Source organism: Eufriesea mexicana, unplaced genomic scaffold (genome assembly GCF_001483705.2).
Source record: "Eufriesea mexicana isolate 0111107269 unplaced genomic scaffold, ASM148370v2 scaffold4673, whole genome shotgun sequence".
NCBI lineage: Eukaryota > Metazoa > Arthropoda > Insecta > Hymenoptera > Apidae > Eufriesea > Eufriesea mexicana.
Window position 1 is genome coordinate 567,793 of NW_016912643.1, and position 10,839 is coordinate 578,631.

The 10,839-nt window shown below is 31.0% G+C and overlaps 2 protein-coding genes across 2 annotated transcripts in view; one reads left to right on the forward strand and one right to left on the reverse strand.

Moving 5' to 3' along the window:
• The window catches only part of Cad87A (cadherin 87A), a 97,606-nt gene extending 88,627 nt beyond the window's left edge, over positions 1-8,979 (forward strand). The window contains exons 6-26 of the mRNA XM_017905818.1: positions 1,132-1,439; positions 1,969-2,127; positions 2,218-2,405; positions 2,484-2,646; positions 2,849-3,293; positions 3,373-3,564; positions 3,669-3,922; positions 4,002-4,134; positions 4,597-4,812; positions 4,888-5,187; positions 5,265-5,509; positions 5,592-5,885; positions 5,967-6,164; positions 6,246-6,468; positions 6,565-7,109; positions 7,185-7,360; positions 7,442-7,577; positions 7,647-7,771; positions 7,847-7,948; positions 8,030-8,243; positions 8,339-8,979. Coding sequence (XP_017761307.1) covers positions 1,132-1,439; positions 1,969-2,127; positions 2,218-2,405; positions 2,484-2,646; positions 2,849-3,293; positions 3,373-3,564; positions 3,669-3,922; positions 4,002-4,134; positions 4,597-4,812; positions 4,888-5,187; positions 5,265-5,509; positions 5,592-5,885; positions 5,967-6,164; positions 6,246-6,468; positions 6,565-7,109; positions 7,185-7,360; positions 7,442-7,577; positions 7,647-7,771; positions 7,847-7,948; positions 8,030-8,243; positions 8,339-8,455 — 4,733 coding nt within the window. The 3' untranslated portion in view covers positions 8,456-8,979. The remainder of the gene's footprint in view (positions 1-1,131; positions 1,440-1,968; positions 2,128-2,217; positions 2,406-2,483; positions 2,647-2,848; positions 3,294-3,372; positions 3,565-3,668; positions 3,923-4,001; positions 4,135-4,596; positions 4,813-4,887; positions 5,188-5,264; positions 5,510-5,591; positions 5,886-5,966; positions 6,165-6,245; positions 6,469-6,564; positions 7,110-7,184; positions 7,361-7,441; positions 7,578-7,646; positions 7,772-7,846; positions 7,949-8,029; positions 8,244-8,338) is intronic.
• Positions 8,980-9,867: 888 nt separating this feature from the next.
• Rpp21 (ribonuclease P protein subunit Rpp21) lies at positions 9,868-10,643 on the reverse strand. The gene is made up of 4 exons (XM_017905824.1): positions 10,540-10,643; positions 10,412-10,473; positions 10,244-10,335; positions 9,868-10,162 (listed from the first exon to the last, which is right to left on the reverse strand). The coding sequence occupies exons 1-4, from the start codon at positions 10,550-10,552 to the stop codon at positions 9,868-9,870; spliced, it is 462 nt and encodes a 153-aa protein (XP_017761313.1). The 5' UTR covers positions 10,553-10,643.
• Positions 10,644-10,839: the final 196 nt, after the last annotated feature.

Below are 10,839 nucleotides of genomic sequence, written 5' to 3' on the forward strand. Positions count from 1 at the left end.
CAAATTGCAATAATATTCTAAGATACTTATTTTTTAATAAATTATTCTTTTATTAATTTATTAATAAAATATTAACAATTATACCAATATTTTGAAAAATTATCTTTTTACAAATGCTAGCGGGTGAAAAATATTGAATTGGAATCTTTTGCTACACAAAGTGAATTATATTCTCAAACCATGTGAATAACTACTCAATTATGCGTTGGTTGAAAAATTGTCATATGTAAAATTTGCGTGATTGTTAAATATAATGTTATATTCTGAGCTAATAATTATTAATAATTCTTGAATATAAATTTAATAACGAACATGATACTTTTTGTACAGTTTATTAAAAATTTTCTTCTTGTAACACTAAATTAGGTTTTATTAATTCAATTACCTACATTTCCAAAATAGTACACACACGCATCAAATGATGTATTTCGAACTTATTACCTTCAAAGTTTAATGCTTCATATTCCCTATCAAAATCTTGCATAAACTGTATCACATGTAACATAATATTTCTATTATAATTTCTTAGGTGAATATTTGAAAAAATATACATAAAAATAAGCTCCCCAATATTTATTCCCTACTTCAATTTTTTTATCTATTTACATTCATTAGAATTTGATTTGCCAATTAGATTTCCTTTGAATTTTAATACCAATTATAAAATAAGTAATATAAATTAATAAAAACGATAAAAAATATATATGTACATCAGTAAATAAATAAAATTGATATAGAATACATATATTAATGTAATAATGAGTAATATATATATAATAAAAATGTAATAAATAACTGATATTAACCCTTTGCGCTCGACGATTTTTTGGCTAAAGTAGGGTACAAGTTGAAAAATTTTCTGCTATAAGGCTGATGATACTTTTTGAGCACTAAATAAGAAATCGTATAATAATTAACACGTAGAATTATTTAATTTCAATACCTCGCACACTGTTACATTATTTTGAATTTGATATATTAATTAATATCAAGCGTCGAAATTTTATAAAATGGCGACTGAAGGGCCGCCCCTCGAGTGCAAAGGGTTAAATAATAAATATAATAATAAATGTACACGAAATAAATTGTAAAATAACTGATCATGGGTCATTTTCGTGTATGTTCACACAGATCCATTCGATTATTTTCTATTGAACGATGAAACAGGGGTTCTAAAAACCGCAAAGCCTCTAAACAGGGAAGCATTAAAGGATTCAACGGGGGTGCTGACACTGAAGGTGAGAGCACGTGAATTAATCGACGGTATACCAGGTAACGACAATCTGACAGTCTCGACGGCCGAAGCAACGGTGACGATTAAGGATGTCAACGACGAGCCGCCAACTTTTAATCGTCGGGAATATAATATCGAAATTCCAGAAAATGTCCCGAATGGCACGCCTCTACATTTAGATATGACCGTGAAGGATCCTGATGTCGTAAGTTCCACTTAAACAATATTGTATTTCCATATTATTTTCTCTTTTTCTTCATAAAAACTAAGAGAAAGAAATTTGGAATTTTTATAAATAAATAAAAACAGTATTTAATAGTTTTCTAACAAATGATAAACCTTACATCTTCTATACCTTAATTATACCTAAAGATTCTGATAAACTTTCAAATTTTATTATATTAATATTAGCATTTAAGATTCATGGCATCATGTCATTTTATAACATAAATCACAAAATATTTGTTATTTGCTACGATTATTCGTCCTTTGATTTTGCTAAAAATACAAATTTTGAGAAATAAAACCAAATTTTCAATTTAAAAATAAATCTTATTTCTTCGAACAATTGGTTCTTCAATTTATTACTTAATTAATCATCGTATCCAGTGTCCAAATATCTGCTTTTGAATAAAAGGTGAAAAAACAAATCAGAAGATTTATAGGTATAATTTAATTTGAGCTTTTATAGATGCAACATATTTTGCAAGCTTCATAAAATCGCATCATTACAGGGTCTGAACTCGGTATTTTCCCTCCGTTTAGAAGATATTACGGACGGTGCATTTACTATCGAACCAACTATGGCGACTGGAAGCACATCCGTGAACATTCGCGTTGCAAATGGCTCGCTCGATTACGAGAATCCTAATCAGCGTAAATTCATCATACTGGTAAGCTGATCATTTTTCTACTTGCGAATTATGTTGTTCTTATATCACCCAGTGGTTCAAGAATAAAATTATTCTATTGCAATTCTTCAGGTCGTTGCAGAGGAGGTCCACACAAATCCGAAGCTTGTATCCACCGCAACCGTAACTGTCGCCATCACGGATGCAAACGATAATTCACCTTCTTTCAGCAATCCAACTTACACGGCCATAGTGTTGGAAACTGCACCTGCAGGCACATCGGTTATAACGATCACCGCTAAAGATCGTGATAGTGGACGGTAAGAAAAATGACTAATCTTTTCTGAAATTGACATAATTCGATGTAACGAAAGTTTTATAAACAAATTTCGCTCTAGATTTGGTACTGCTGGAATAGCCTATCAATTACTTGGACAGGGTGCTCAACACTTTTCCGTTGATCGAAAAACTGGAGCTATTACAGTAGCTCCTTGCCCCACTCCTGGAACATCACCTTGTTTAGATTATGAAGAACAGGCAGCATATTTCCTCACATATAAGGTATGCCATGTCAAAAATATTTAAGCTGTTAAACGAGAAGATAAAATAAAATTTTTGAAAATTTTCTTTCTTTAACTTTATTCCCAAATTCCCATTCAACAATATAGTTCTTTTCAGTTTTATCTTTATAAATATAAACAGTGAGAAACTTGAGCCAAATAGAATTGTATAGGTGCTAATCACTTATTTTTATTTTTGTCAGGCCACCGACAATGATGGGCAAGGACAAACAACCAGCGTATCATTGCGTATCAGTTTATCTGATGCCAATGATAGTCCGCCACGATTTTTGCAAGACAAATATCGCGCCGTTATAGACGAAGGGGCTGAAAAGTTTGAACCTGACTTAAAAGTGCAAGCACGAGATAAAGACAAGACATCTAAAATTACTTATGCAATAGTAGGCGGTGACGAATTAGGACATTTTGCCATAGATCAAGATTCCGGTGAAATTACGATAAAAAATAAAGGACCAATCGATTTAACAAATTCAACTCACGATTGGATTGCACTTGTTATACAGGCAAGCGACGGAATTTTCGTCGATTCCGCCATTGTTAATATTACAATTCGTGACGTTAATAATAATGTACCTGTTTTTCCACATGATCTTTATACTGCAAGTATACCAGAAATATCGCCAATTGGTACGTTATTTTTTAATGATAGTTTCTGAGAAACAGCTCTGATCATGTTCAATTAATCTTATAATTTTAAATATTCTAGGAACGGTTGTGGAAGAAGTTACAGCGACCGATGCTGATACAGGAATCAATGCGGAACTTGTTTACAGAATACAAAAAGGAGCTTTCGATGATTTTGCAATTAATGAAACGACAGGCGTTGTAATGGTGTTTAGAAAACTTGATTATGACAATAAAAACACGTACCATGTAGAAGTTATAGCATTCGATAAAGGTAGAATAAGTATATATGACCTTATTTCCTTGCAATAATTTTACTATTTTAAACATATTTTACATATAACGTTTAATAATTTCATTATAATTTGTTATTATTAGGAACCCCCAGTTTAACTGGAACAACAACCTTAATGATAAACGTTGAAAATAGCAATGATAAAGCGCCCTACTTTACACCAGAAACGCAAAGAACTGAAGTTACAGAAGACACACCTATTGGAACTGTCTTTACAACTCTAAAAGCTACAGATCCAGACAGTGCCAACTTGGAAGCATTAAACTTTGCCATTTCCGAGCCAATTACAGCGATCGATAGAAACGGTCAACGGGTCAACGACAGTAAATCTTTTAAAGTGGGATCTGATACTTTATTTCATAATCATAAAAGTTCAATTCTTATTAAATAAAATATATGTTAATATATATTCACAGGACTTTTTCGCTGTTGACCGTGCAACCGGTCAAGTCTCTGTCGTTAGACCATTGGATCGTGATATTGCAGCAACAGTGAGCATTACCGTAGTTGTTAGTGATACAACAGCACCCACATTACAACAAGGAAGAGGTATTACATATTAAAAATACATAAAGTATCATTAAGAAGTATTTAATATTGTAATATTAGCTCAAAAATGATTTGAATATAAATATTGAAAGATAAATAGATTTTACATTAAACATAAAATTTTTTTATAATTGTTATGACAACATTTTTGTGCTAATTTCATTTTTTTAGTATTATCAAATATTTTACTAAAAAATAAAATAAATTATTTCGTTAAGAAACTAAATTTATATTGAAATATCTATAAGTATGAAGTCTATAAATATCTATAAGTATGAAATATCTATAAGTAAACAATCTGAATTTAAATTTAGTAATTTAATTTTTAGTAATTTAACAATATTTATGGAATAACTTAAAAGTAATTGCATTTATATTGCGAAATTAGATATATTGTAATTGTTATATAAATTATTATGTATAATATTATTAATATCTAGTTGATTTCTTTGTTTAAATTAGGCACTTTGGTAGTCACAATTATTGATGTAAATCACATGGCACCAGAATTCTTAAAACCATGGACAAGAGAAAATCCAGTGTATATAATAGAAATGCAAGAAGAACAACCAACTGGAGCTGTTGTAGGAGCATTTACAGCAGTAGACACAGATAGTAATATAGCAGGATATGCAATTATCCCGCCTAGTCCCTATTTTAATATAGACAACGTGACAGGTTCGTTATAGTTTTTCCATTACAGTTAAGAAAAGGAAAATGTGAGAAGCATAATGAATGTTACACATTTTGCAGGAATTGTACGGACTAGTCAAGTTATTGATTATGAAGAAACAAAACAACTAGAATTCACAGTAGTTGCATATGATTCTGGGGTACCTCAGTTATCTACAACTGCTAGAGTAATTGTTACTGTAATAAATATTAATGATCAAGATCCCAAATTCGAAAAAGAATTATACAATGCTTCTGTAAAAGAAAACTCACCACCAGGTACACATGTTACTGTCGTTAAAGCGACAGATGGAGACGAAGGCCCCTTTGGAGAAGTTAGATATAGTCTTATTGGTGATCACGCTGCTGACTTCAACATCGGTAAGCTTAATTTCTTTTATTCAAAAGAAGGTAAAATCATGTGGTATTCTAGAAACATGTATTTATATAAATTATAGGTCATGAAACAGGAGAAATTACTGTTGGTGCTGCAACTGTTCTTGATAGAGAAATAACACCAAAAATTACTATAACAGTAATGGCTAGTGATGGTGCTCATATAAACTCAGGACGAAGTAATACTGTTCCAGTAGTCGTGAAACTTATTGATGTTAATGACAATCGACCAATATTTACACAACATAGTTACAGAGCATCAGTTGCTGAAAATCTATCAGTAAATCCACCTGCACCTATTTTACAGGTAATTACATTTCATCCATTTGAAAATAACATCACAAAATTATGTAGATGAAACAATTAATATATAATGTATTTACTATAAGGTTAGAGCTGTTGATCATGATGAAGGAATCAATGGAGAAGTTTGGTATACCATAATTGATGGAAATGAAAATGAATCATTTTCTTTAAATCGTGAAACGGGCATTTTATATCCTGGTGCTGCACTTCTTGGCAGAGCAGGCTCTTATAGTATTAAAGTAGAGGCGAGAGACGGTGCTGGTAGTGGTCCACATTCAGACAAATGTAATGTCTACATACGAGTAACATCAGTAAATCAGCACAAACCACAATTTGTATTGCCTGAATTAACAAACGCTACTGTTGAAGTGCCTGAAGTATGTATAACAATATATTATCCATGAAATATTTCTCATTTGTAAAAGTATATAAATATAATAACAAACAAAATTTTGTAGAACACAGGTGTTCCAAATTACCTAATACTAACCGTGAAAGCGATCGACAGAGATCCTGGTGAAAATGGCCGTGTAAGTTATCACTTAAAAGTCGGGAATCGAAATACTCAAGAAACAGAAGAATTTTCAATAGATCAAGAAACAGGTGAATTAAAATCGAAAATCATTCTTGATCGTGAAGTAAACAGTAAATTCGAGGTAAATTTTATTCACATGCCTGCAAATTTTTTATATCAATCATGTTCAAGAACATTAACATTAATTTTAATGTTATTTTAGCTTGTTCTTGTAGCTGCCGATCATGGAACACCTACGGCATATGAAACATTGCGACTACTTACAGTACAATTAGTTGATACAAACGATAACGCACCACAATTTTACGATAAATATCATTTTCATATATCAGAAAATCGTCCAAAAGATTATTTTGTCGGTAAAGTAACAGCGGAAGATAAAGATGAAGGGAGGCACGCGAAAGTTTATTACTACATAGAAGCTGGTAAGTAATCTCATGTTATAAACTTGGTAATAGTATATACATACTTATGAAATAAAGATAATTTGATAAATTTATGCAAATACAAATAATTTTTAGGAAACGAAAATTACGCGTTTTACATGGACAAATCCGATGGTAGCATATATGCAAATAAATCATTCAATCGCGAAATTCGAGACAAATATATTTTATCAATATTGGCTTCCAATGATCCTGATATTTATATAAATCCTGTAGATGCAGGACGCCCATTAACACACAATACAGATCATGGACATGTAAATGTTACCATAACCATTTTGGACGAAAATGATAACCTACCGATATTTGAGCGTAATGACTACTACGCTGGTGTTAATTCAATGGCAAATGTGAATGATTTTGTAACACAAGTAACAGCATCAGATTTAGATGTTGGAGATAATGGTACACTTCATTACTACGTTGCCAGTGCAAATCTCTATAAATATGGATCAGAGAAACCTAGTGGTTCTATAGTTCCAAGTCCTTTTAATGTAACACAAGATGGTAAACTTGTTACAAGTGGATATATGGCCGAATATAATCAGGACAGGTTCATTGTTGAAGTCATAGCAAAAGAAGCTGCTATTCCAGAAAGATTCGCTATGACTAAAGTTCATGTAAGTGATCTTAAGCATCTTTGTAAACACCTTTAGATATTTAATTTTTAGATATTTCCTTTTGTGTTAATAAAGGTTTGGGTATTTGAAGCTTCACAATTAATAAGAGTTATCTTGTCAAGACCACCCGAAGAAGTAAATCGTGAACGTGATGAGATCGTATCAGAATTATCGAATGCAACTCAAAGCAGAGTTGTTGTTGATGATATACGATATCATGTAGACGCTTCGGGTCATATTCGTAGAGAATGGTAAACAAAATTAATATTCGTCTTTACTTATTAAAATTATTGTATGTTTTCAAGAATATACTATTTAATTTTAATTTATAGGTGTGATATGTATCTACATGTAGTAGAACCAAAAACCCAAACCATTGCTCCTATTCCTCAAGTACTTAAGGTTATTGATGCAAAATATGACTTCTTAAAAGATTATTATGCTGGTTTTGCTATTGAAAATGTTGTGGTAAGTATTATGTATATTCAAAAATGTATAAATATAAAAATATTATGTTCACTGATGATAATTTTTCAGCCTGCTTATGCTGGAGTACAAGAAGAACCTTTTGATCCTGCATTGGCAGCTTTAATAGCCTTATTGGTAGTTTTATTAGTTGGTGCAGTTACTGTAACAGTAGTTTGCTGTTGTTTAAGACATTGGTACATATTAAAGAAATGTATATTTTTTCTTTTTGATATAGGAAATAAAATTAATTACGTTATATGATATTTTAGGGTAATTACTGTGCCAAATGATATACGGAAAAAAGATGGCTTAATAAAGAAACAAATTATTGATGAGTTAAATACTACAGAAAATCCTTTGTGGATTGAACAGTAAGAAATGATATATCTCTTATACAAGAATATTTCTATATGATGAAACATATATACACATATATATCATGATCATTCTAGGAAACTTAAATTATATGAAGAACAAGAATTAACAATGCAAGTATTTAGTGAACCTGAAGGTGGCCTAGGCACAGAAAGACGAGGAAGCGGAGTAAGTGTTGGTATGGGTGATACATCTCAAGATAATACTTATGCCACTATCCAACGCCCACTGCCCACAAACAGGCACCGTCCAACGACGCCAGATTACACAACACTTCCAGGGAATCACAATGTATATAAAAAATATCGTTATATATTGTTACACTAAATAAATCGTAACATATCCTAAAAGAAACAAGTATGTTTATATTAGTTATTTTATTGCAGCTCTATGAATCAGCCATGGGTTTCCAAGGATCAACATTTCAGCCATCCTCGAATGTAATGCCTCAACTTACACTTGACCGTGATGGCCAACCCCAATTTGTTTCAGGGCTAGTATAAATTAAGTTTTACGCCAATCCCCTTTTTAATCAATAATATAACTTTATCACCATACGTTGTACCTCTTTAACCACGGCTCTAACTGTTGCACGCGCCTTTCCGAAATTACACTCGCATGCACACACCTTTTCGACAATAATCGGATAACATCGTTAGGTTTGTCTGCGAGTAGACGCGTGTACAAGAAGAGCACAAAAATTATCCCGAATTATGCAGAAAAATCTACTCTGACTGTGCACCTTTTGCTATTTCAGTTCGAACTCTTCAACAGTGAAGAATTCAAGATGAAGAGTAACGACGAACGACAGTCAATATTACTGGAATAAATATTTCCCTGTAGCTGGTGTGTGCATGTATATATGTGTGCGTTGCCAACCTATGGTCTCATCTAACTAATTGTTAGGTTCACTGTTAGGAAAATCAAAATTGCTAGATAATAGATACTGTGAAATAGCTTAATGACCGAAGCTTGGCACGACAGATATATGTATATAAATGAATGTGTAGACTCCGTCCAGCGCAGTTTTCTGATTACTTCCTCACTAGTTTAGTATTTATATAACTTATGTGCGTTTTACACGTAAAAAAAAGAAAGAACGTACTTATAGTGTCATTATATTCTATATAAACAAATGAGTCACTGCCGTATCATGGCATTAATAGAACAAAATGTTCTAGATAAAAGCAAATGAGTTACTGCCATATCATGGCAGTAATATAATAAAATGTTCTATATAAAAAGAACAAGCTCATAATATTAAAAATATTTGTAATAAAAAAAAAATTCAATCGAAATATCAACATATATCATAAGTTCATGTACAACTATTAATTTGCAATATATGTTATATTTATTTAAGTTAGGATTAAATGACTGATTTTTATCCGATTAATCTGTGATTTGATTACGCCCGCGTATATATGTGACAGTTGACTTGCATTTGAGATTTCGTACGACTCATTGGCGATGGGCGGATATAGTCATATCATAGCTAGTTAAATGGAGACATTCGCATCAAATTTCAATGTTATGTAACAACATAATCATTTCGCAATATCTGCGAAGACCACATCGCTTTTCATCACTTAAACCGTCCTCAACGAAACATTTGTGCATTGGGGTCTGTGAAATTTATTGCGAATGGCTCTGATGGTACAGTATATCATATACTCGAAAAATAATAACTTAACTATGATCATGTTATGTCTATAAACATTTAATGTAAAACTAATATCAGTATCACTATATTACTAGATGGTTATGAATATTCCAGTTAGTAAAAGTATCTGTTTATTGATTATAAATTTATTGTAACATATTTTATGTAAGCCATTGATAAAAAAAATATTCGTATGTCAACATTCATCACATCTCACATCATGTGGAAATAAATATTCAAATCTGTGTATATTCAATTCTTTTCAATATCCATATGTTTCCCTATATCTAAATTCTTTTTTTCTACTGTAGTGTCAGATTTATCATCTGACTTTGATCCATAATTAAAAATTTGGACTATTGAATTTGGTTGTTCAGCCCATAATTTATATCCTTTTTTTGTAGGATACATTCTAATGCTGAAACACGTTAAACATGTCCATTTCACACCTTTTATCGGTTTTGATACTAATCGCACTCTTGCTGTTTCACCAGGTATAAGTGGTGATTGACAACATTTACAAATTGTCCTTTTAATGTCAGATCCTCTTTAAAAAAAGTTATGCACACCATATATTTTTTGTAAAAGATTATTTATAATTATTTATAATTTAGTTCCTGAAACTCACAATCTTAAAACTGATTTTTTTGCACATCCAACCATTATATTACCATAATATGATGCTGCTACCCTATTTTTTAATGCCATCAAATAACTTGCCTATATAAATACATAATTTTTTTTCGGTAATTTCCTATTTCGATTAACAATAACAAAATATGAAAAATTATATTACCTGATATAGGAAATTCATCCTTTCAAAAACGTCTTTACCTTGGCATAATTTTGTATTCGTATCTGTAATAATTACAAAATACTAAATTAAATGTTTCGAAAATTTGTATTGTTAAACCTTATACCAACCCATAATTCTCATGAAAATTAAAGTTACTTATTTTAAACTTATTTCAGAAAAGAATACGTTTCCGAAAGAAAATCGTATCAATAACATAGGTTATGTTCTTTACATTTCCTTACTGTTCAATTTACATTGTCGATATGCAGTATATTGATTATCTCCTTAAACTAGAATTATTTCCAAAAACAAAATTAAATAAAAGTACTCATATAGCTACATTATTAATTAAAATTGGACTTCTGAACGTTTGATCACGAATTATAAATAAATTATAATGTATTATTAATATATATTTAATATAATAC